Source organism: Geotrypetes seraphini, chromosome 8, assembly GCF_902459505.1.
Source record: "Geotrypetes seraphini chromosome 8, aGeoSer1.1, whole genome shotgun sequence".
NCBI classification, from domain to species: Eukaryota; Metazoa; Chordata; class Amphibia; order Gymnophiona; family Dermophiidae; genus Geotrypetes; species Geotrypetes seraphini.
The window spans coordinates 125,434,253-125,460,751 of NC_047091.1; the positions used below are offsets into that span (position 1 = coordinate 125,434,253).

Sequence of the window (26,499 nt, forward strand, 5' to 3'; positions counted from 1 at the left end):
AGGATAAAGTAGTATATTAGTTGTGTTGATAAAAATTTATAAACATTAGAGGCTCTGGTAGAAACCTGTTTACAAAGTATGTATTCTTCCCAATTAATATTTCCAAATTAATAAAGTCTTTTTGCTTATTTGTAAATGGGTTTCTACCAGAGCTTTTAATTCAGTAGCATAATTAAATGAAATAACTATTTCTGTAGTTTATAGGGACGGAGGGATTCCTCGCGAGGACGGGTGGGATTTCTCCAGCTTATTCTTGCTGTACAGTGCCTTGATTGAATTTCTTCAAAAATCCTAATAAAAAAGTGTCCATCCTTGCCACACTACCCTGCAATAAGCACATCCATCCCCCAATGTCAGCTTGTGCCATACACTATCAAACTTACCCCCTCTTCTATGAAACTGCACTTGCAGTTTGTAGCGCAGAGAGCCGCACTGAATGGCCCGCGCTGCTCCCGACGCTCATAGGAACTCTATGAGTGTCGGGAGCAGCATGGCTCACCGTGCTAAAAACTGCTAGTGCAGTTTCATAGAAGAGGGGGGGTAAGTTGACTTTTCAAAAAGTAATTTGTACTTTTTATTTTCTAACAATTATATTTTTCTTTTCAGCTTCCTCTCCGCCCAATGTGGTCGATAAACCTTGCTTAAAGCTGAAAGTTTATGTTCGACCAACAAGTAAGTAATGCATTTGTTTTATTCATATAACCTGCCATCCTTCCTGTGTTTGTAGAGTTTTAGTACACAGCTATCATACATAAGGCAGGGTGTGTAATAATAGACAGGTATTCAAAAACCCACCAAGCAACTAAGATAAACAGATAAAATTTACACAATAATCATTACACAGACACTCAGCCACACTTAGTCAGTTGTGTGACTGAATATTCAGCTAAACTTACCTATTCAAAATATGAGTGGGTAGATTTTGGCCTGCAACTGTATTATCTAGCTAAACCTTAGTTTGGTTAGTACTGGATTTCTGGCCCCGTTTTTATCTAGTTAAATTTATTCAATTGTTATGCTCTTTTTTTTTTTTATCAATAAATGTTTATTGAAAGTTTTGTAGTGTGAAAATATACAAACCAGAATATAAATATCAGGGACAACAAATGTGAAGCAAGCACATAACAAGCACACCAATTCACATAATGCTCCCCCATCAGTACAAATATCAAAAATGGCTCCCAACATTAGTAAAAATGGCTCCCAACATTAGTAACAGCCCCCAATATTTATCAGTAACCAGAACTCCACAGTACCCCCCCACCCCTCCAGCATCAGCACCCTTCAGGAGGGACTCCCTGTTGTTTCTTCAGGTAAGTCCCCCCCCCAAGCACCATCCCCCCCCAGAAAGAAGCTCAAGTTAAAGATTCGATTTTTTTCTAATATTCGTGTCCAAGTCCGGGTGTAAGTATAAAAGTACCCATGACGTTTTGCAATAGACAGTTCCATTTGAAAAATAAACTGAAGCTTTAAAGTCCAATCCAAATGAGTAGGTGCCAGACCCTGTTTCCAATGAGCTGCAATCAAGCATTTAGCGGCCGCCAAACCCCAGCGCCGAAGCTTAGTTTGCCAGGAATATAGACTAACATTGTAAAGGCCTAACAAACATCCTTGTGGAGAAAAATGCAATAAAATCTGTAACAAGTGTGATAAACATTCCACAACTTTCCTCCAAAAGGGCTTCAAAACTGGACAGTCCCACCATATATGCAAAAAGGTCCCCATACCCAGTCCACATCTCCAACACAAGGCAGAAACAGTAGGAAACATGCGATGGAGACGGTCAGGCATATAGTACCAGTGGAGGACTACTTTATAGGCATTTTCCTTAATAAGTGCACAAGAAGAGGCCTTGCCCACTTCCATGTGAATTCTAGACCACTCTACATCAGAAAAATTACATTGCAAGTCCACCTCCCAAGCCCGCTGATAGAGAGCCGGAAAAGAAAAGGAGCCCCGAATATATTGGTAAAGAACAGAGATGGGTTTAGGCATGTTCCTAAGAGTGACCCACATGTGAGCAAAAGGATCGAGAGATTGAATGGGCCCCCTATCCCACTTCTGAGAGTTAAGAAAATGACGTATCTGAGAATAGGCCAGAAAATCTCCCCTGGGCAAGGCAGCACTAATCCGGAAGGTTTCAAAAGACACCAGGACCCCCTTCTGAAGCACATCGCGAAAGGTAGATAACCCCAATCGTGCCCACCACACAAAAACAGAGTTTTCCCCACCGGCCGGGAACATGGGCTCTTCACGCATCGCACCAAGAATCGATGGGACTACCCCAGCCCCCCAGCGCCTTCTAGTAACACACCACATTTTCAAAAGATGTTCCAAAAACGGGTTCCCTGGAACCGCCAATTTCCTAATACCCATCGAGGAGGACCAAAGCCAATGTTTCAAACAGGGGCGTCCCACAAAATGTTGTTCCAGGCGCACCGCCAACTTAAAGTCAGTGATCTCCCAATCTAATAAGAGCCGCAGCTGAGCGGCCCGGTAGTACCACAACAAATTTGGCACCGCACGCCCCCCTCTATCCCTGGCCGCCCACAAAGCAGCTCTAGAAATACGAGGAGGTTTCCCCTGCCAAATAAAACGAAAAAACAAAGCATGTAACTGTTTCAGCACCAAATATGGGACTGCAACCGGCAGCGTTTGAAAGAGAAAGAGCAAGTGGGGTAAGACATTCATTTTTAAAACTGCAATGCGACCCCACCAAGACAACCAAAACCCGTTCCAGCGTTGAATATCAGTTCGGACTTGGTGAATAATCCTCGCATAGTTAGCTGTATACAATTGGGATAAATCAGTAGGTATACGGATCCCCAGATAGCGAATAATCCCAGGAGCCCAGCGAAAAGGAAACCGGACAGCTAACCGACGTTGATCCTCCGCCCCTAAGGTAACACTCAACAATTCAGATTTATCCATATTTACCGTAAATCCCGAAACCTGCCCGTACTCCAAAAAAAGATCAACTAAAATCGGTAACGAGTCCTCCGGATCCCGGACATACAATAACACGTCATCAGCAAAGAGTGCCAAACGATGTTCAATATCCCCCACCGTCACCCCCAATAAGTCACCATGTTCCCGAATACGAATGGCCAAAGGTTCCATATAGAGAGCAAACAACAGAGGAGACAAAGGGCAACCCTGTCGGGTGCCTCTCTCTATGGAAAAAAAATCACTATAAACCCCATTAATACACACAGTGGCTCTTGGAGCCGCATAAAAGGCCTGCACCCAGGTCAAAAAGAAAGCTCCCAACCCCATCCGCGTCATCACCTGCCATAAAAATTCCCAATCAACCTGATCGAAAGTCTTCTCGGCATCAATCGCCAATAAGGCAACTTTAGCAGATGTCCTCTGTGCAGCCCACATAAGGTGTAACGTGCGTCTAATATTATCACAAACTTGTCATTTTTGAACAAAACCAGATTGATCCAAATGCACCAAAGAAGGCAGTATCCGACCCAGACGAAGAGCTAAAACTTTAGCTAGAATTTTTGCATCAGTATTCAGCAACAAAATCGGCCGATATGCCCCACACCCCAGCGGATCTCTGTTAGGCTTAAGCAGGATCGAAATCCCGGCCTCCCCCATAGTGGAGGGCAACGGGGAACCTTCCCGCACCCCATTTGCAACCCGAACCAACAACGGAGCAAGAACCTCGCGAAATAGTTTATAAAACTGATTAGTATACCCATCCAGGCCGGGCAATTTCCCCAACTGCAAATTAGCAATGACTCCCATGACTTCTCCTAACTCAATAGGCTCATTAAGCAACTCCCTATCCTCGTCGGAAAGTCGAGGAAGTCGCAACTGCGAGAGGTACCCCTCAGTAGCCATGGGATCTCTTCCCTGCGAAGTCCCATACAAATCAGAATAAAATTTAAGGAAAACCGATCTAATAGCCGAGTCAGTACGATGCACCGTCCCCCCCGCATCTCGTATTATCGTGATTGCCGCTCTCGCCTGTTTCAGTTTAATTAACCTAGCCAGACGAGATCCAGGTGTATTATTATACTCATAAACCGTTTGCCTCAAGCGGGTCCTCAAAAACTCATACTCCTCCGTCTGTAGTAAAGAAAGCTCTGCCCGTACCTTAACAAGTTGCTCATATACTAAGGGGTCCTGGTGACTCTGATGTAGCCTCCCTAACCGCTCCAGTCGTTCATGAAGCGCCAATGAGCGCTGAGCCCGCCGACGCTTATAATGAGCACCCCATTTTATAAAAATACCCCGAACTACCACCTTCAGGGCATCCCATAAGATCGCATCATTGACCGTATCATTATCATTAATCTGGAGGTACTGATCTACTGTCTCACTCACCTCCCGAACCACAACAGGATCCTTCAATAAAGACTCATTAAGTCTCCAAAAACGGCGTCCCTCCCCGGCCCAATAACCCGCACAAGTTACCCACACCGGCGCGTGATCAGAGACTTGAATAACTCCAATTTCCGCCCGGCGAATCCCTCCCCACAAATTACGATGGACCCACAGCCCATCTATACGTGCATACGATCTATGTGCATGTGAATAGTGAGTATAGGTACGCTGCGTGGGGTGCAACAACCTCCAGCAGTCTACCAAGCCCAGAGAAGAAAATAAAGACAGTAAAGCCCGTCTAGCAGCCTTTGACGGAGACCGAGTCCCACCCACAGAGTGATCCAAAGTAACATCAGGTGTAACATTAAAATCCCCACCAAGATACACTGACCCCTGCACAAAACCAACCAGGTCTTCTTTAATAGACCCAAAATAACTGGCTTGTCCTATATTGGGGCCATACAAATTGATAAGGGTGATGGTACGGCCCTGTAAAGTAGCCACAAGAGCCAAACATCTCCCTGCACCATCACGATAAACTTGATCAACTACAAGCCCTATTCCCTTTCGTATCAATATGGCCAAGCCCCCCACTTTCTTCCCTGGTGTCAACCCCTGGTGTGTCCAGATCTGGTCATAAGTGTTGGAACGTAAAACCGCCACATCACGAGGCCTCAAATGTGTTTCCTGAAGTATACAAACATCCCATTGCATGCGTGCCAATTCCTTATACACAATACTACGCTTACTGGGACTATTAAGTCCATTAACATTCCACGAACCTACAGTAAGAAGCTTCTCATCTACCCTTGCCCTCCCCTCCCCCACCTGAACCCCCCCCAGTCCCCACCCCCTCCCCCCCACCCCTACGCTGCATCGAACTCTGTACATTAGGATTCGCCAGCTTACAGAAAGTGCAATCCTCTCCCAAAGGCATTTATGACCCCTCTCAAAAACATTGAAACAACCAAAGTGCAGATCTTACTCAACGTGCCACACCTTCTCCCCCCAACTGCACTCAACCCTCAAGCATTCCACCAACTCCCAAGCCCCATTCAGACCAGCAAAAAACTCCCCTTGCCCCTCAAAGCCAAATAAGCAAGTAACAATATAACCCAACATCACATCTTGAAATAAAGAACTGGGTGTTAAGGAAAGTCACACATCTTTGGGGGTGCCAGTATCAACCAGAGTCCCCAGCGCAGCCAAGCCTACTCATAGAGGCTCCACCACAGCCAAAAGATCAAATCCGGCTCCTTAAAAGTAGTACAGTATCCGAACCCAGTCAGGTTTGGGGTTTTGCCGGTTTCTTGCCAGAGCGCAATGCCGTATTCCAAGATGCACTCTGCGCTGATGTGGATGCCACAGCTGGAGGCCGTTCTTCCTCCCGCAAGGTCCCACAGCCCAGGGCTCGCATTTCCGCCCAGGCCTCCGACACTGTGCTCACCTTCCGAGATGTCCCATTAACGGTCAGCCACATCCCAAAGGGAAAGAGCCAACGGTATTTATGGCCCCCAGAGCGCAAGGCGGAGGTGATATCTTTAAACGTTCTGCGCTTCTGCAAGGTAGACCACGCCAGATCCTGGAATACTCCCACCGCCAAATCCTTCCACCGGAGTGTAGCTTGTCGTCGACCAGCCAATAAGATCCGCTCCTTCAATGTAAACTCCCCAAAGCAAGCAATGATATCACGAGTGCTCTGGGCTCGTGCAGCTCCCAGACTGTGGTGGGCACGCACCAGCATTATAGTATCAGGCAGGTCAGCTCCATCAGCTCTCAGCAAATGCTCACAAAAGTCCCGTACCACTGCCTTGCAATCCCTGTACTCCTCTGTTTCAGGGATGCCCTTAAAGCGCAGGTTGCAGCGCCTAGACCAATTCTCTAGGTCCTCAACTTGGGTTTGAAGGTCCCGGAGTTCGGACGACAGGCGGGCCGAGGTCTCAGAATTAGAGGTCACCACCGTGTGGAGGGTAGCCACATGGTCTTCCGACGCTGATACTCGGACTCCCAGCTCGCCAACCTCTGAACGCAGCTCCGCAATCGCCGCCCGCACGTCACCTCGCACCCCAACAATTTCCGCCTTCAGCTCTTTAAACCAGTCCGTGATGGACTTCTGGGGCGCATCACCAACCTCCCCCCGCTGATCGGGGATCCCCTCGTCCTCCGACTCCGATTGAGTCGCCTGTCCGGCCGCCATTTTCTTTTTCTCCCCCATGCTGCCTGCCGCCTCCGGTCCCGATTTCTCTGGCGGATCGCCAAAGAATTTAAATTTGTCTAGGCGCTTTCGGGTCGCCATGAAAGAGGGGGTCCGGGCTGTCGTATTTCGTGGCAAAAAAGACGCACTTTGGAAGCGCCAAGCTCAAAAGTAACAAAAGCCCGACGGAGCTTCTGCTTCACACTGCCATTCGGCAAGATGACGTCACTTCCTTCCCTCAATTGTTATGCTCTTATGCTTCAAGGAGGTGGGTGCCTGGGACGATGCTGTGCCACGCCTAGAAAGGAAAGAAAGTTTATTCTGTTTAGGTTTCTTACATACTGAATCCCCCAATGGGTGAGGCATGGAGGAAGGCAACATCGAGTTCTGTCTTTGGAGAGAACCCAATGCTCAACACTCTCTATGCGGCATTGGTACACGTGGTGTCGATACCGATGCCGGAGTCAATGCAAGCTGTGCATCAGGTCCTGAATCTCTCACCATGCTCAATGTCGATGAACCAAAAAGTCTTTCAAACTGAAGTTGTTGGGCTTTAATTGTCCTTTTTTGAAAAATGCAAAAGAGATCACAACGAATGTCCTGGTGCTCAGGACCTAGACACTGAATACAATAGCCATCAATATTGTGTGCTGACTGGCCAAGTTTAGTGGCCAAATTGTACTGCACAAATAGGTCCATCTTTGGACACTATGGAACTTATAATCAAAAAATAAAGATGTCCAAAAACCATCGTAAGTTGGCACTTAGACATCCTAATCACTGGGATGTCCAAGTGCCAATTTTCAAAGCCAACTTTCTGGATGTCTAGCAAGGTGTTTTGCCCACTGTGCGTCTTAAGGTCTAGGAGAAGTCTTGGGAGGCATGTTATGGGTGTGTTATAGATGGGCTTTGGGCGGGTTAGACTTGGACATCTTGTGACGATAATCGAACATTTCCCAGGACATCCTAGATGAAACAGACATTTTGGGCTAGATCTGTTTTAGAAGCATTTAAGTGCCACAAAGATACTAACTTACCGGATGACCACTGGAGGGATTAAGTAATGACCCCCCACAGTGTCTCCCCCCCCATGGTCACTAACCCCCTCCCACCTCCCAAAAATCTGATTGAAACTGTACATACCTGTCTCTAAAATGGATAATCAAAAGGGTACTGTAATAGTATTGGAACGTGAGCACATAGACCAATCTTAATGGAGGAAAAAAGGCCTCAGACAGGGGCCTGCCCACCTCCACAATGTCAGAGGCCTTTTTTCCTCCATTAAGATTGGTCTATGTGCTCACGTTCCAATACTATTACAGTACCCTTTTGATTATCCATTCTTGTGAAAGTGTATTGTTGATTATGGTTTTCACATACCCGAGTCATTTGGGCATACCTGTCTCTAGAACAGTAGCACTTGCTATGGAAAAGCCTAGTAGAGCAACACCCAGGTGTCTTAAGTAGCCAGGTGGGTGGACTAGTAAACCATAGAAAAGAGGAGCCAGACCCATAAGGCACTCTAACCACAACATCTATGGTGTTAAGTATGAGCCCTACTATACTGTCATATAGGTGCCTGCCTTAAGGGCTGTTGGGGTGGTAGACAGGTAGATATAGTAGGTTTCGGGGAAGTTTTGGAGGGCTCAGCATAAATTATAAGGGGTATATGGTGAAATGTACATCTGGCACCCTTTATATGAAGTTCACAGCAGTGTCCTTTAACGCCCCACTGCTCTGTTAGGATGTCTATGTAGCTGGTCCATTACAATGCTGGCTCCTTCCACGTCTAAACGGTCTGGATTTGGACATTTTGGACTTCGACATTTCTGTGGTCGAAAATGGGGTATAAAGTTAGGCACCCTAAAGTCGGACGTCCTTTGGACACCCTGTTGGCCAAGACATCCAACTAGGCAATTTTTTTAAAAAAATTCTTTTTTGGACGTCTAGTTTGTCTTTCGAAAATGGACGTTTCTGAGCCTCCAAATTTAGACATCTTGCGGGAAATGCCCAAATCGGACTTAGATGTCTTTTTCAAAACTTCATTGGCCAGTACTGAATATTGACTTAGCTGGCTACGTTTAGGCCAATCAAAAATAAACCAGATATTCAATGCTGGTCACTGGAAATGGCCCAGCACTGAATATCTGCAGTCAGCGCCGACTACAGGAGTTAGCTGGCCTACCTCCCGCAGTCTGACTATCCGCCTCATTGTATTTCATCATTTCCATATATACACATCAACGTGCTCATATTTAAAGCAGAGACACAGAAAGTAGCACAAAGAAAACATTCCCGATAAGGACCATCTGCTCCACCTAGCATGTATATAAATGCACATGAAAAAAGTAGACTTCACATTTATAGGTATGCAGAGGTGAGAAGAAACATGCTCTTAACTTCAGTTTCTTTTGCTCACAGATGAGTCACTGTATGAATCTCCAGAGCCAATTTTCACCAGCAATAACTCCCCCTGCAGCTTCAGGGCTTCTCGACTCTGCCTCTCTCTTTTGCTCCTTTGGACTATTTTCAGTTCATAGACCTCTGTGATCAGAAGGATCAGCAACAAAGCCAGAAAGAGACAGTGAGAGAGAGAGAGAGAATGCAAGAGAAATGGACTCAACAGTCAGCTGACTTCATTTAAAGTTTGAAGGAGCCCTCTGAACTGCTTTTGTCAAAATGTACACTGTGGGGGATGTACTGAAGATGTCCCTGATCAAATGGGCCTTTGTCTTTCCTGAGGTCTCCGTCCTTTGAAAGAGGATGACTTTTATAAGATGTTTTCAAGTGTACAGGAAACCTTCAGTACGATAAATATCCAAGGATGGGTAAGACAAACTGATTAATTGGTTTCTCGGGCTTTCAGAGAATATTTTTTTGTTATCCTGTGCTGAGGATTTGCTTTGCAAATTTGTAGTTCAAATGCAGAATAATGATGATTTTATCCAAACGAGGCCCTAAAGTGCTTTACAGGGTAAAACATATGAAACAGATATCCTGTTATGCCTGACACAGATGGACTCATGGCACAATTCTAGCAGTTCGACTTGTGAACATTTCTAAAAAGAAGGGAATCATTACCAATTACATTTGGGTAACCTGAAGGAGATAAGTAACTTGCCCAAGGAGAAAAAAGAAGAGAGCAGATGTTCTCTGTATTCACACCCGACCAAATATCAGAGAAAATACACTGCACAAGTCCCAGGTGAATCCAAAGAACGAGCCAGGTCTTCAAATGAACCACACTTTAATGGCAACCAAAATAGCATGAACAAAATATCATCTAACAACAAAAAACAAAAACCTGTGGATGCTGTTTTTGTTGTTGGATTGATTCTTCTGTGGATTTTTGGGTCTTCTTTTTTCTTTTGTTGTGTTGCAAAATATCATCTAAGCATGCGGTGGACTCAACATGGGCTGTGTTTTGGCAACTATGCCTTCATCAAGAGTCCTAAAACATACATCATAAATAAAATCTTAATAGAAATCATTAACATAAAAACATAACATAATAGATAGAATAAACAAAGTGTTAGCCAATGATTCAGATATAATGTCAGACCACAAATTGTACTGAAAAAGGAGAAACAATAAATTACAGCAAAGCCAAGTTATATAACACAGAATAAGCATAGATAACCACCATGACACACTTGTATGAAATAATTTTTGTACATTAAAAGAATACATAAAAATGCAATAATAAGTACAAAACATGCAAAGATTAAAATACACTTGAAATGAAAGCCCAACAGCAAAAGAGTATCATTTGATCTTACATACGAAAGGGTAATAGAAATTTATAGTAAAACAAATAGAGAGATAAAACCATGGCTAAGGATTAAACATTCTGAGAAAAAATGGGATTTTGCCAATAAAAGATTGGTGTCAGGTCAAAAGCGCGCCGGGACAAAGGCGCGCGCAGACAATTGAGCACAGCGCGGAGGCGCGTGCTGCAGAAAATTACTGTTTTTAGGGCTCTGACGGGGGGGGGCGTGGGGGGAACCCCCCCACTTTACTTAATAGAGATCTCGCCGCGTTGTGGTGGGTTCGGGGGGTTGTAACCCCCCACATTTTACTGAAAACTTCACTTTTTCCCTGTTTTTAGGGAAAAAGTTAAGTTTACAGTAAAATGTGGAGGGTTACAATCCCCCAAAACCCCCACAACGCCAGCGCGATCTCTATTAAGTAAAGTGGGGGGGCTCCCCAACAAAACCCCCCGTCGGAGCCCCTAAAAACTGTAATTTTCTTCGGCGCGCGCCTCCGTCTTGTGCTCAGTTGTCGGCGCGCGCCTTTGTCTTTCACAGGGTTGTCTATGAACCAAAAGATTAAAAACGTAGAATGAATTAACCTCCCTCCCCCCCCCCTTTTTACTAAACCGCAATAGCGATTATTAGTGCAGGGAGCCACGCTGAATGCTCCGCGCTGCTTCCGATGCTCATAGAGCTCCTATGAGCTTCGGGAGCAGTGCAGAGCATTCAACGTGGCTCCCTACGCTAATAACTGCTCTTGCGGTTTAGTAAAAGGGGGGAGGGGCTGTTAAAAGTGATATTTATACACAAAAAGAAACTGATTCATAAAAACAAGCTGCAAACTTATTTAAAGGGCCGCTGTTACTATCACAATGTAAATGAATTTCCAAGAGACGCTATCGGAAGTTAAATATACATACTTCAGTCTTTAAACATTAGACACACGCAAAAGGCTCTCAAAAATAAAAGTAAAGATAAAATGATTCAGCCATACCTAATGGAGCGCCTCAAAAATCCCGTTGAGGTTGACAGTGCAAATGAGACAAACAGACGTTATTGCAAAAGTATGTAACAAATGTGGGAAGCTCCCAAGACACTGAGTATCAGATAATACTCCTTCCATATTAAACCTCTTTTTCGCCTTTGGCGTATTTGGGGGACTGTAAATTGAATTCAAAGGAACGCAGATATTATTTTCCATCGCTTACAGACTTCAGCTACCAAAGTGGCTTCAGACTAGCATTCCATTTTACGTCTGGGGTTGCAAGAGAAAGGAAAATCTGGGTGTTCTGCTGACCGCAGCTGGCATTATGCATGGAAACTCAATGTCAGGCCATGTCCAGGCTTCGGCACTGAATTTTTGGAATTGCAGAACTAGCTATAGCAGGGGTAGGGAACTCCGGTCCTCGAGAGCCGTATTCTAGTCGGGTTTTCAGGATTTCCCCAATGAATATGCATGAGATCTATTTGTATGCACTGCTTTCAATGCATATTCATTGGGGAAAACCTGACTGGAATACGGCTCTCGAGGACTGGAGTTCCCTACCCCTGAGCTATAGCATAGTTAAGTGCGATATTTTTATTAGTTATTTATATACCGCCTATCAAGGTTTATCTAAGCGGTTTTACAGTCAGGTACTCAAGTATTTTCCCATCATCTTTTTTTTGTTGGTCCTTTTAAATGTATCACCTCCTACAAAGATTTTTCCAGGACAAACATGGCTACTATAAAGCCTCTGAAGATTGATTCAATTCATGTGCATCTGCATCTTGTAAACAACGTTTTCATTCATTTTTGTTGCTAAGGAAAGAGGAGATAAAGTGTACGAGGAGATGCTGAAAAGTTCTTAGCCCAACCCACCAACTTCCTAAATTCTGAGCGTCGTTTTGCCACTGTATCTGAAAAGAGTGTTATCTTATTTTGTTAAGTGCCAATGTGCAAAACCAAAATTCTGTGTTTGGACATTGTTTCAGATCATTGATTGAAACATATCCACGTCATTCTCTTCTTGGTTGGGCTGAGAACTTTTCAGCACCCCCCCTCCCCTCATAATCTAAATCTGATTATGGATATGACATTTGGGAGGGGAGTAATTGTAGGAGGTAGGTTTTTGTTAAAAGAATATCTAGCTTGTTAGTAAATTGTGAACCATGAGGGAGAGAGGGAAATCTCAGGCACATGGCAATGTTGAATACCACCAGAACCTTACAGGAGTTAGAGATCTTAGACTTACAATCAAGCCAGATCTGAGGCTCAAAGATTTGAGCCATAGATCTAAGACTCGGTGATTCTATTCTCTCTTTGGGAGAATTCAGCCTTTGATTTATTTAAAAAAAAAATTGTAGTGGTGGAATGTTTGACTGTTTAAAAAAAAAAACAAGAAATCATTTCAGTGAGTTTCTAAGTAAAAAAGACTACTTTGCCAGAATAAAAACCTAATAATAACAATAATACTTGAACAATTCCAGTCAACAAATATACTTCTGGAATTGTAGGATAGTTGCATGCTTTAGAAAAGCTTGATCAAGGAACCAGGGAATTAATAACAATAAATTATGCCCTACATCCATGAGGTGACTGACAGATTATGGTGTTTATTTTAGAAGCGCTATTTGGATATTAGACATGATAAACTAGCATTTATATATCTGTATTGCATAAATATCTGAATCCCGATTTTAAAAAGCCAGCAGCCTGTACCTTTCTAAAATTTTAAGGTGTGCGTATAGCAAAGGGGTGTGGTCTGGGCGGGAAAAGGGTGGGCCTAAAAAATAAATATTGCACATCTACACCCAAGAAGATAGATGGGATTTATACCTGCTACCTGAGAAGCTTAGGTTTCAGAAAAGTCCTCCTATTGAATATCACTTAGGAGAGGTCTTCCAAGTTACCAAGTTTATTTAAAATTTGATATCCCACAATAGGATTGGATTGGATTTATAATTTGATTTACTGCTATTGACAATAAGTGGTGTATAATAATAAAAACTTATTAAAAATGCAATCACTTTAAAAAGTCTATAAAAAATAATAAAAGAATAAAACAGTAGTTCAAATTAACAGAATCAAGTCCTATAGCCAGCTATGTGGCTTACAATTTAAACAATTGTCCAGCGCATTTAAAATAGAAAAGAGAGGAGGAAGGAAACACAAAAGGAGCAACTACACGTCTTCCAATCAGACATAAGCATCATTAAAGAGAAAAGTCCTCGAATCTGTCTAAAGATGATTGAAGTCTAATAGACAGAGGGAGTGAATTCCATAGTGAAGGACCTTGTACTGGCCAAATTCCCCAGCCGTTGATGTCCCCTTAGAGTGAAACAAGCAGGAGATACCAGGCTCTGTGACTGCTTCATGAAAGACAAAGGGACAGATTCTGTAATTGGGTGCCTAAAAAGATAGGCGGCTGAAGTTAGGCACCTATTTCATGTCAATCACACTTAGGCACGATTCTGTAAGGGGCACCTAACTAAAACGTAAGCACCTACAATGTAGGACAAGGTTTTAAAAGCCTACATTATAGGCGCTTAAGTACTTTGTCCCTAAATATGGCTACTTTGGAATCATGTCTAAGAAGATAGGCATCTATGAGCCAATTCATTAATTTTTTTTCAATTATGAGCTTATTAAAGCCAATATACTAATTAAGTTAGGTGCCTAACTTAGGCACCTATTTGTTTAGGCATCTATTTTGTACCTGTCTTTAGGCGCCTTTTATAGAATTTCTCTCAAAATGTTTATGTTTCTAAAATGGTGAGCTTCAGTGGCGTAGTGAGGGTGAGAGGCACCTGGAGTAGTGGCACCCCTCCCCCACCCTCATCTCCACCCCCTGCTCCTTTCCCAATCCCGCCTGCTGCGTGTTCCCCCCATTCCCTTCTCTTCTCTTGTACCTCTATTTGAAGTTGTTGCTCACGGAGGTCAACAAAGTGCTCCTCGCAAGCCCGTCGGCTCTCCCTCTGACATCACTTCCTATGCGCGGCACCCAGAAGTGACATCAGTGGGAGAGCCGATGGGGTTGCGATGAGCACGTTGTTGACGCCGCGAGCAACAACTTCAGCTAGAGATATGGGGGAAGGGAAGGGGGCACGCGCACGGAGGGGAGGAATGGGAAGAAGCAGAGAGGAGGAGGAGTACCAGCATCCCTACCAACATGGTACCACCCCCTCGCCTCACCTTACTAAGCCAAGGGGGGGAGGGCATAAATAACAAACGTTTATGTTCTGGCACATAAATGTTTTGTGGCTATTCTAAAATGAATGCTCCTGCCACACATAACCATTTCACCACATATTCAGAACATAAACTCTAGATGTCTCGCAAACTTTGCCAAGCCCACGGCACACTAAACTCGGGTGGACATTCTCTGCACATGCGCAGATGTTGACGCAATGATGTCATGCATATGTGTGATGTCATTACATTGATGTCCGTGCATGCGTGTAGGCCCTCCATACAGGGCCCTGAGCTTGTTAATCCTAAAATTATTATGCCAGTGGGGAGATGCAGAGAGCAGGAGAGGTGCCTGTGAGGACAGGTGCTAGCAAGGAGGCGAGGCACCGGTGCTGGCTGACTCACCTACACGACATGCTTCTCGCGGCACACCCGGAATCTCGCCATTGTACAGTACTGTGCCATGGCACACAGTTTGCAATACGCTACTCTAAATTGTCAGGCACTGTTCTAAAATACTAGCAGAACTTGGGACGGCCCAACCTGGACATCTCAATTCGAATATGTACTTCATGTTTAAAATCTGCCTCCACATACCCCAAGAATCAGCGCAAACAGAGACCTGTCATAAGTGAAGCAAACAGTGGAAGAAGAAAAGCATGGCATGAGTAACTATATTTCAAAAAGCAAAGAACCCATGTTCATCAGAGTTTCCAAAGAAACATGACTGAGAACAGCACAATCAAAAATAGAATATAAAGAGCAAAAAGTAGAATACAAGTTCAACAACAAGAAAGACACTGTATGGCAAAATTCATAAAATATATATTTTTTTAAATAAATCTTTATTGATATTCCATTACTAACAAAAAGTGCAACACAATATTCATATCAGTAACAATAACAAATAAGCACTTAAATTCAATCAGTAGCAATGCAACAATATAAGCCCCCCACCCCACAATTACATCAAGGAATCACACTAAAGATATATCCCTCCCCTCCCTTCCCCCCTGGATGTGTCTGAATTATACCAACAAAAAGAAGGATAAAAGAACTATAACAATTGTACAAAAGACATTAATGGACTCTAAACTAAATTAAATATCTTAGGATGCCTTAGTATGTTGGCAATATTTTTATCATACCTATAAGTTAAACATATGCTTCCCACCAAAAAGAAAAATTAAGATGATCACAGTTTTTCCAATTTCGAGTTATCTGTATGGCTATTCCAGTCATAATCAGAAAAAGCTGGCATTTATAACGATCCATCTATTGATAGAAAATGTGACAAAAACCTATCATGGCAATAGCTGAAAATTGGAGCACTTAAAAAAAGAAATTGAAAGAATGATCGTAGCCCAAGAACAAGCATTACAAACAAATCTTTGGAACGCTAACTTTGAAAAAATTTCAAATGACAGCAAATGCCGATTATACAAAACCAACGATGAAACTGTAGACCATAATCAGTGCCTGTAGCAGAATAGCCAAAAGGGACTATAATTAGCATCATAATTGACTGGTTAAATTAATCTCATCAAGGGAGTGGTTTTACTGTAGCAAGCAGCTATTCAGATCATACCTTTGAAAAGGTTACAGAAAATAAGCAGGTCACAATCTTGTGGGATTTTAAAATACATATGGACAGGCATTTGGAGTGCGACACTCCTGACAACATGGGCACAGAGAAGAAAAATACTGTATATGATTTATAGATGTGGCAATAAATTGTGATAATTGAATTGATGAAAACCAGCTGGACAAAGTAACAAAATACCTGGATTTACAAACCAAAATGGAAAGACTTTGGAGAAAAAAAAAATCAATGGTAATATCAACTGTGATTGGAATTCTTGGACTCCCAAAATATCCCATCAGTTCTGTAAAACTCTATCATGCCCAAAACTGCATGCATTCTATTCTGCTATCTGTATGATTCACAGGTTCTTGGATAAAACTACTTCTTATCTGAAGAAGAAGGGTTACCTTCAAAAACAAATCTAAAAAGGCATTGTTAGTCCAATAAAAACAAGATATCACCATATTTAATTTTTTGTTTTATTTCTATATACAGTATTACCTTTAAAAGGACTAACATGGCTATCACACCGTTTTATTCTGGACAGGACCTGAATTAGTGCAATTAAAACCAGTCAACATTAGCTGTAATATTCCCCGTATAAAGACATAATAATAATACTGTAATAATGATATTGCCTTGGGCAATCCACTTAACCTTCCATGGCCAGGGGTGGTGCTGGAAGCCTCACCCGGTTTAGGACCTGCCATTGAAACGTGTGACAACTACGAACCATGCACAGCTCACTGTGGACTGCAGAGGTGAGAAAGAGAAATGTTGTTATTACTGTTACCCCTTTTTTGTACTGACTGACAGCTAAACAACAGTATAAACAGAGAACAGTTTGTGTGATAAGATGGTAGAGAGTAAAAATCAATTGGGAGCCATCTTCTACAAATATTTGTTCCATATTTCTACTTCTGTTGACTATATAGAATCATGATTTGTCTGTTGGTATTGTGGCTGTTTTCCATTTTTAAACAATGATGACCCCATTCCTCTTCTGATATTTTGTAGTGGTGAAGAGAAGGAAGCCTTCTAGCTACTAAGGTCTCAGGCAGATTTTTAGCAGAGATAATGTGTTCTTATATATCTACGCCTACTTCTAGTAATAAATTTATAGAGCAATACTAGATGTATGCAGCACTGTACGAGGAGCTGCTGAAAAGTTCTCAGCCCAACCAAGAAAAGAATGATGTGGTGCCACAAAACTTCCAAGTTATTCCACACTTTTCATTTCAATTATATGAAATGAAACAAAGAGTCAAAAAAAGTGTGGAATTACTTGGAAGTTTCGTGGCTCCACATCATTCTCTTCTTGATTGGGCTGCTACTACTATTTATCATTTCTATAGCACTGAATAGCGTACGCAACGCTATTCAATAGATGTCCCTGCTCAGAAGAGCTTACAATCTAATTTGGACAGAGAGACAGGACATATAGGGGTTGGGGAGTTTCTTGCAGAGAGAATGAGCAGATGGACATACGTATCTCCCTCTTCAGTTCGTACCAAAGCAATCGAACTCCACTGAAACAGAGTTACTATAGAGCAGTGTCTCACAAACTTTGCAAGCCGTGACACATTAAACTGGCGGCCACGGCTCAAGGGCACCCGGAAGTGTGTAAACTTTGATGCAATGACATTGTGCGCATGCGCGAAGCTCCTCCAGATGGGGCTCTGAGCTGCCGTTGAGGTTGACAGTGCAAACGAGACAAACAGACGTTATTGCAAAAGTATGTAACAAATGTGGAACTTTTCAGCGGCCCCTCATATATCAGTTTCTACCTCTATGAGGGAAATGGAGATTTTAAAAAAATCTGAACTGGTTTTCTTTACCCCCTGGAATGGGTAATTTTGAATTTTAGATTTAATTATTCGCCTTTTTCAAATCTGGGCTCAAGGCGAGTTATATATAGTTACTGCTGTACTAAATGGAGGATGGTCAATGGTAATGGAGGATGACATGCCCAAGTTCAGAAGTGTCAGTGGGTGAAGTAGGATTTGAAACCTGGTTCTTTAAATAAACATGATTTATTTAAGTTCAGACTTAGTAATGTCAAGCAAATAAGTAATTACTGCTCTCTTTTGCAGTGCTCGCCAATATTCGCTGAGGCGTGTTATAATGATGTGCCAATATACGTCCGGGCCAGGTTATGACCCCAAATGCAGCACAGTTGGGAAAGCCCTGCCCTATTGCATTCAGCCCTCCACTGAAATATATTTCTGAGGAATTTTGGGGACTCTGTGTCCATAACTTATTTTTGACTCTGTGCAGAAGAAATCCAATTTAAACAACCTTCATTTTAATCTCGTTCTGTTTTATACAGTAGCATGAAAAACTGTCATCTCATTTGCACACTGAAATTGTGCTTCTTTTTACATTCTTGACAAAATAAAGGCATTTAAAATTGTCTGTTTACAATGAAGTATTACATCCATGTTTCTCCATTTTATGTTCCTACATATTTGTAAGTCCTCACATATATGTAAATAGTCATAGGTATGCTGTAATTTTTTATGTATTGCTGAAAATTAATTTTACAGACATTTTTTGAAGACTGGGGGGGTCCTTTTATTAAGGTGCACTAACCGATTTAGCAAGCGCGCTAAATGCTAAGACATCCATTATATTCCTCTGGGCATCATAGCGTTTAGTGCACCTTAATAAAAGGGCCCCTGGGTGTCTAAAGTTTGAAATAAAGCATATTTTGTATGTAGAACAATAATGTTTCTGAAGAGGGGGATAAAAAACTAATACACTGGTCATCGTTATGAAAAGTTCCTAAAAATTCAATACTTCTGCCTTCTTTCCTAAAATGTATGCATTTATAGAACTTGGTGAAAAGTCGCAAAAGCAGCTCCATGAACACCATCTACTCCCACTGCCTTGGCAAAGGCATCAACACTTCACCAGAATGTGCTAGCAACTCACAGGATGTTTTTCCGGGGTCTCCTCGGTATCACAAAAGGTGTTTTATGTCGAGCAAGATTCATGAACTTTTTTATTTCTTGCACTTCTTCATTATCCCTACTTACAGAAATCAAACCAGCCAAAACTGTTTTCTTGTTTTAAATTCTGCTTAATTGGAACCCTTAAGCTTGCTGATTTTGCTTGAAAATTGTGGCAAATGGTAACCCAATTGCAACCTACACTTGATTCTGTATTTTTGTTTATAATAAAAAAGGCATGTGAACCTTGCAGTGTATTTTTTTTTTAAGATATTATTCTGTGTGTTGACAAGCAGCATGGACAAACATGATAAATCCATAAACTACAGAACATTTTGGGGTTCTGTGTTATTTGCATTCTATATCAATGTATTCTGAGATCCTGGGGTTTAAAAAAAAAAAAAAATTTTACTGAGAAAATAAATCTAATAGTCTCACAGAATCCTCTTTATGAGAGCCAATATTTTTAGAGCTGTGTTTAGATCAGTAGAGGAAAAGATATATGCGTAGTTTGCTTTTAAAATCTTCATGTTTATTTTTCCAGTAAACTCTCAACCTCAGAAAAGTTAGGTGTAAAGTGACCCTACAGGATCTCACACCCACACATTAATTTCACTTTAAGAATGAATGTAAAGCCTGTAGTTAATGAGTGCTGGTCTTTATCCAGTGCAGACACTGGAAATCGCTCCCATCGTCTCAGAGTGATGAAACGTGGAAGAGATCACAGGGACAGACTAAGAGATGCCTTCAGCACTCTCGTTTTCATTTCACATGCTAAATATATTTTATTCTCATCACAAAGAAGAGAATTTTAAAAGGCATTTGCATGAGTAAAACAGTGTTTTATGTACAGACATTGGCTTTTATGACATTTTCTTCCTGATTATATGGGTAAACTCACGTTGCCTACATCTGTATGGGTCCCTTTTACTAAAGTGCCCTGACATCTGGGCTTAAGGCATTGTAAAGTAGGACTTTCCAGTCCACTAAGCTCAGATTTAACACGGTACATTTATAGGCTGGAGTTTTTAAATATTTGTATTAATGCACAAGACAGAAAAAAAATTAACACAGGAGCACTTAGAAACATAGAAACATAACAGCAGATGAAGGCCAAATGGCCCATCTAGTCTTCCCATCCACAGGCACCGTTTATGGAATCAGGCCTAGTGGGATCTAAGCATGCTTAGGTGCTGGTAGACGCATGGTTTTCTTGGCCTGAGTGTGCCTATGGTAGGCGCCAACCGATACCTAAGTGAAATCATGCCCAAAATCTGCCCCGAATCTACCCATAAGGATGCCTACTTGCCAGTAGGAGCTTCAGTGTAGACAATGGGGTAGCGAGGGTATGTGGCGCCCCTCCCTCCTGTCTCCCCTTCCCTTCCCCCATACCTTATTAATTTTCCAGGTGAGAACAACAGCACAAACTTGCTGCCCGTGTCATGTCGGCTATCCTTCTGACGTCACTTCCTAGGTGCAGGGCCTGGAAGTAATGTCAGAGACGACACCAACACGGGCAGCAAGTTCACAATGCTACTCGCATGGGAAATATTGAAGAGGGATGAGGGAAGAGAAGGGGCGCACATGCACAGCAGGGGGGCGGAGAGGAGGACGGATGCCTATGCCCTTTACAAAGACCGCACCCAGGGGGTTACTACGCCAGTGAGTGTAGATGCCTACCTTGAAGGGGTAGGCACCTACTGAGTTAAGCACCTACCAGCTAATTAATTTTTTTAATGTATTTTTTAATTAGTTTTTAACGCTTTCAATTATCAGCATCAATTACCTACCCTCATTACGCCACTGTAATTATCTATTCACTGGGTCATGGGTGGACAACTCCGGTCCTTGAGGGCCGGAATCCAGTCGGATTTTCAGGATTTCCCCAATGAATATGCATTGAAAGCAGTGCATGCAAATAGATCTCAAGCATATTCATTGGGGAAATCCTGACAATCCGACTGGATTCCGGCCCTCGAGGACCGAAGTTGCCCATCCCTGCACTAGGTCCAGCTTATTCGTACTGTATACCACCTTGGATGAATTTCTTTAAAAAGGCAGCAAGAAAAGACTGCTAAATCAGGAATGGATGTGCTTATGAACAGCCAGCACCCAGAGGTGTACTTATCTAGTGTCTGAGCCCTTCGCTGGCTACTTTATACAACTTATCAGAAATCACTGTTTCACTAGGAATCACTGATCTGATGTTTAAAATTTACAAAGCATGAAATATGTGCAATGATTGAAAGTCAAATTAGAGCCATTTAAACATTCGGGTTTGTCCCAGTGTTTGGTCTGATATTGAAGAACAACTCTGAGCACTGTTTCTATTACAATTAACTTTTTTGCCACTTTGTTGTTATCTGATTTATGGTTACCTCTTTTGAAGTTGGCAGCTATTATTCTTTCTACTTCCCTAATTGTCTGGATGGATAAATGTGTACATGTCCATTTTACCATACCAGTATTTACACATGTAATTGCTACAGGACACACAAATTCAAAGAAGCAGGTTCTGGGGGGGTGTTTTGGGCAGTCTGAAAACTGAGCAGTAATTCTTTTAGGTGCTGGGGGTTGCATCTTGAATGGGAACACGTGTATATTTTCAAAATCTCACAAACCGGACAGAGATAAATATTAGCTAATACAGTCAATAAAGGTGAACTTTGAAGGATGCCTGATTTTAGACTAAACCAGTCTGAGAGTATTTCCTACTCTCACCCACCAATAAAGCAGTGGTTGAACTTGTTCCTCTGTTATGTTTTTTTGGATCCTCCCTTTCTTTTGTCAATCATTATATTCCCTTATATAGTTCTCCAGATTCCTATATTTCAAAGCTAAACACTGCCAGCACCCTCCAGGGATTCAAGACAAGGTTGGACAAGTTCCTGCTGAATCAGAATGAATGCAGGTAGGGCTGGTCTCAGTTAGGGCACTGGTCTTTGACCTGGGGGCCGCCGCGTGAGCGGACTGCTGGGCGCGATGGACCACTGGTCTGACCCAGCAGCGGCTGTTCTTATGTTCCATTATGCACTATTCCAGTGCCTCTCAAACTTTTTCCACCCCATCACACTAAATGGAGCAAATGTTTTTCATGGCACATTTTAATTGAAATGATAAAATTACAAAATGAAACAAAATATAAACTTCAGTTATTTATTTAAAGTTCTTTAAGCTACGTATGGGTAATTGTAACAATGGTGAAACTAAAGTAGATAGAATAGAATTGCTAAACAATGCAACGGATGTGCTTATTTCTGAATGCAAATTAATTCAAAATGGGGCTCAATAGTCGGCAAGAAAACACGCATTTTACCTTTTACCATCTGCAGTCAGTTTTTTTCTCGATTTAATTTCTGCCAGAGCTGAATATCCAAGTTTGCAAAGATAAGAAGATCCAAACCATAACAAGGCCTTGATTACTTTGTTGCTCAAGTTAGGATAACTACTACATAAAAACTAAAATTATTTGCTGTTAGTTTTCAAGGACCAACCACGTCAAAGAATGATGTAGTCGCCCATAATTTTGACAGACTCTTGCGTACGCGATGTATAAGTCATCTATTCTAGTGTATACTTGTGAAGGGAATTTTTAAAAATAAAGTAAAATTCTGTAATCTCTCGTGGCACACCCAGCATCTCTTTGGGGCACACCACTGTGCCGTGGCACACATTTTGAGAGACACTGCACTATTCAATCACATTTCTTCTCCTTTCTCTCATGGCATTGCTAATGTCATTTCATCGCTCTGGAAGTAATTTTATAACTGCTTTTGTGCATGAAAAGTATGTACACAGTCATCACTGTGCAGAATGGGCTGGATTTTCAAACTGAAGTTAGCCATCAGGGGCCCAGCCATGGCAGATCCGGGTGCACCATCTCGTAGCTGATGAGGGAACTCCAAGACCTGCCAGCTGAAGAAATCCAAAGCCCACGCCGAGTCAACTAAAATGTGGCAGTCAGCACAGCACCTTAAGCCGCTGATGCTGGCATAAGTTGAATGACCTCAAAGAGGTCACTAGGGGTGACAATTTGTATTAAAGCATGTCTGATATAAATAGATGTAGACACCACTTGCACTAATAATCTTGAGTTTCAAGTTTAATAATAGCTTGGTATACCGCATATTGTCACAATGTCTAAGTGATGTACAATATAAGTAAATGAGGGAGAAAATTAAATGTAGAAGGGCATTAGGGGGTTGAAGATAGATTAAAGTAGGAAAGGGGGGAAGTGAAAAGGGAAGTGGGGATTATTTGCACAGATGGTCCTGGGTCCCATTATGGCACAAGTCAGTGGCTGCTCAATTAGACGTTTGCTAGTACAGTCAGGATTCCTCCAACACTCCACCCCACCAGCCACCCCAAGGGATTTGCGACCAGTCACATGGACGTGGGAAAAGGGTAAAATGCGGACCTCATGGATCTTAACTGCACGTCCTTAAAAATCTGAGGTCCGTGCCACTATTAGTCTCAGCATAGGGAGGGAAAAGCATTAGGATCCATCAGAGCTAAAGTGTCATAGAGGTCTGTCAGAGTCATAACCTATGCTGAGACTAAAAGTGGCCCGGACCTCAGATTTTTAAGGAAATGCAGTTATGATCCGTGAGGTCTCTGTTTTACCCCTTCCCCCAATGGAAGCAAACTAGATGTAAAACTGCATTCATTGGGCTCAGATGCCACCTTCATTCTCTGCGTCTCAAGAATGTCAAAGAGGAAACGTGATTGAAAGAATCTGTGGAAAACCAGTATTACTGTTGCATCTACGTGATCTTCGACTCTTTGATTTTCCTTCTGTAAAAGGATGTGTGTATAAACGTGTCTTTAGTATGTATTTTTCTTTCCCTACTTCTTACCTGGCATTTAGAAAATCTATGAAGACTGTTTTATGTGGAAAATATTTTGATTAATTAACTGTGTTTATACCATGTACACCTCCATTTCAATTTTTGTTAACCGCACAGAACCGCAGTGTAGCTGCGGTATATAAGAAATTTTGTTATGTTATGTTTTAATTGTAGTAGAGATGGTCAGATTGCTGGTGTGTGGACAGGGAGAGTGGCAGTGGGGGGGAAGGGTACCAGAGAACGTCTCTGAATACTAATGTTGATCACTGCAACTGTTTGGGGCGTTTCTAGTTTACTTCTTTCTTTGTCGTGACTTCTGAAAAGCAATGACTTCTTAAGAAACAAAACAATACAATTAATCTTTAGACTTCTCTTTTTCTGTTACTGTAATTTTCTGCTAGAACTGATAAATGTGCAATTAAATACTGAAGTGATGATTAGAAGCTGCATTGAAAATGTGGATCCAGAATTCTTTTTATATAGTTCTTTTTCTTTTAAGAACTAGTTAAGTAAGACAATTTTGGTGTTTTCTAGCAGAGAATGACACGGGAACAATTTTGTTCTCGTCCCGTCCCTGTGAGTTTTGTCCCTGTCCCATTCCTCTAAGCCAGGGGTGCCCACACTTTTTGGGCTTGCGAGCTACTTTTAAAATGACCAAGTCAAAATGATCTTCTAACAATAAAAATTTTTTAAAACACACAAAGCACACTGAAAGGCAGAGAAAATGTTAATTATCATTCATATTCTGGGGTTTTTTCAAAGAGGTCAAGGCAGATGACTCTATGCCAGTGATTCCCAACCCTGTCCTGGAGGAACACCAGGCCAATCGGGTTTTCAGGCTAGCCCTAATGAATATGCATGAGAGAGATTTGCATATGATGGAAGTGATAGGCATGCAAATTTGCTTCATGCATATTCATTAGGGCTAGCCTGAAAACCCGATTGGCCTGGTGTTCCTCCAGGACAGGGTTGGGAACCACTGCTCTATGCAATGTCACCTCAGTAACAACCATACAAAAATAGACAAATATACCCCCTCCCTTTTTACTAAACTGCAATAGCAGTTTTTAGCGCAGGGAGCAGCGCTGAATGCCCCGCGCTGCTCTCGACACTCATAGGTTCCCTGCGCTAAAAACCTCTATTGTGGTTTAGTAAAAGGGAGCCATAGTGCAAAATATAGACAGCAGATATAAATTCTCACATCAGACACATTTTGATCACTAAATTGAAAATAAAATCATTTTTCCTACCTTTGTTATCTGGTGATTTCATGAGTCTCTGGTTGCACTTTCTTCTTCTGAATGTGCATCCAATATTTCTTCCCTTCTTTCAGCCTTCTGTATGCTTCCTCTCCTCCAGACCTCATTCTCTCCCCCAACTTTTTCTTTCTTTCTCCCTGCCTCTTCTTTTTTTTTTTGTCTCCCTGCCTCCCTTTCTTTCTCTCTCTCTCCATGCCCTCTTTCTTTCTGTCTCCCTGTTTCCCCTTTCTTTCTCTTATCCTTTCTTTCTTTGTCTCCCTGCCCCCTTCTTTCTGTTTCCCTGCCTGCCCCTTTCTTTCTTTCTCCCTGCCCTCCTCCTAGCCAATAGGTTTGCCGCCGCTGCCATCGGGGAACAGGCCCCCCAAGCCACCGCCACCCCAAGCTCTCCCTGCAGAAGTATCGCACTGACCAGCATTCCGCTCCCTGACATCAATTCTGACATTGGAGAGGAAGTTCCGGACTAGCCAGGCAGCGATTGGCTGGCCCAGAACTTCCTCTCTGACGTTAGAATTGATGTCGGGGAGAGGAATGCTGGTCGGTTCGACGTTTCTGCAGGGAGAGCTTGGGGCGGTGGTGAGAGATGTCAGGGCAAGGAAGGCTGATCGGCTTGGTAGATTGGGACGGCAACATGAGTCTATCACAGAGCCCGGGATTGGCTCTGCGATCGACTCACGTTGCCTTCCTGATCTACCGGTTAATCACAATCGACATATTGGGCACCCCTTCTCTAAGCTCTGCCTTAACCGCACAAGCCTCGAATACTTACAATTTTAAAGTGTTTGAGACTTGTGCAGATGAGGACAGAGCTTGCAGGAACGGGACAGGGACAGGAAAAGAACTTGCGGGGACGGGAAGGGAAAATGAGTTTCTTTGGGGACGGGGAAAAAATTGTCCCCATGTCATTCTCTATTTTCTAGTTCTTTTGAGCTTTTTTTCCCCCCCCCCCCCCCTCATTAAGGGCTTCTTTTACAAAGCCTCAGTAGCCATGCTGCCACCTTTAATGCACCAAAGCCCATTCAATCCCTAAGGCCTTTGGTGCATTTACCACAGCAGCATCACTACTGAGGTCCTAAGTATGAGACTCTTTGGGGGTGTTAATCTTAAAAGCCTGAATTTAATGCAAGAAAGGATTCTTATAAAATTGCATAGTCACATGCAAAGTAGACACGTGGAGGGGCATAATCGAAAGAGTCGTCTAAGTCCGTTTACGTCCAACTCGCAAGTCGGCCAAAGTAAAAAACAGCCTAGGACACATTTTCGAAAAATACATACAAATTTTTTTTTGTTTCGAAAATCGTCTAAGTATACGTTCTGCCGATCTGATCGTCCAAGTCACTAAATTGTCCATCTTTATACCACATTTCCGTCCAACTTTTCATCCAAGTCCAAAATGCCTAGAACA

At 42.5% G+C, this 26,499-nt stretch overlaps 1 protein-coding gene across 2 annotated transcripts in view; it reads left to right on the forward strand.

The window, feature by feature from the left end:
- The window catches only part of EFNA2 (ephrin A2), a 161,101-nt gene extending 141,853 nt beyond the window's left edge, over positions 1–19,248 (forward strand). The window contains exons 3-5 of one of the 2 annotated variants that reach the window (XM_033955269.1): positions 607–672; positions 8,954–9,360; positions 18,134–19,248. In XM_033955269.1, the coding sequence (XP_033811160.1) occupies positions 607–672; positions 8,954–9,072 (185 nt within the window). In that variant the 3' untranslated portion in view covers positions 9,073–9,360; positions 18,134–19,248. The remainder of the gene's footprint in view (positions 1–606; positions 673–8,953; positions 9,361–18,133) is intronic. The other variant, XM_033955270.1, reaches the window with a different exon arrangement.
- The last annotated feature ends 7,251 nt before the right edge of the window (positions 19,249–26,499 follow it).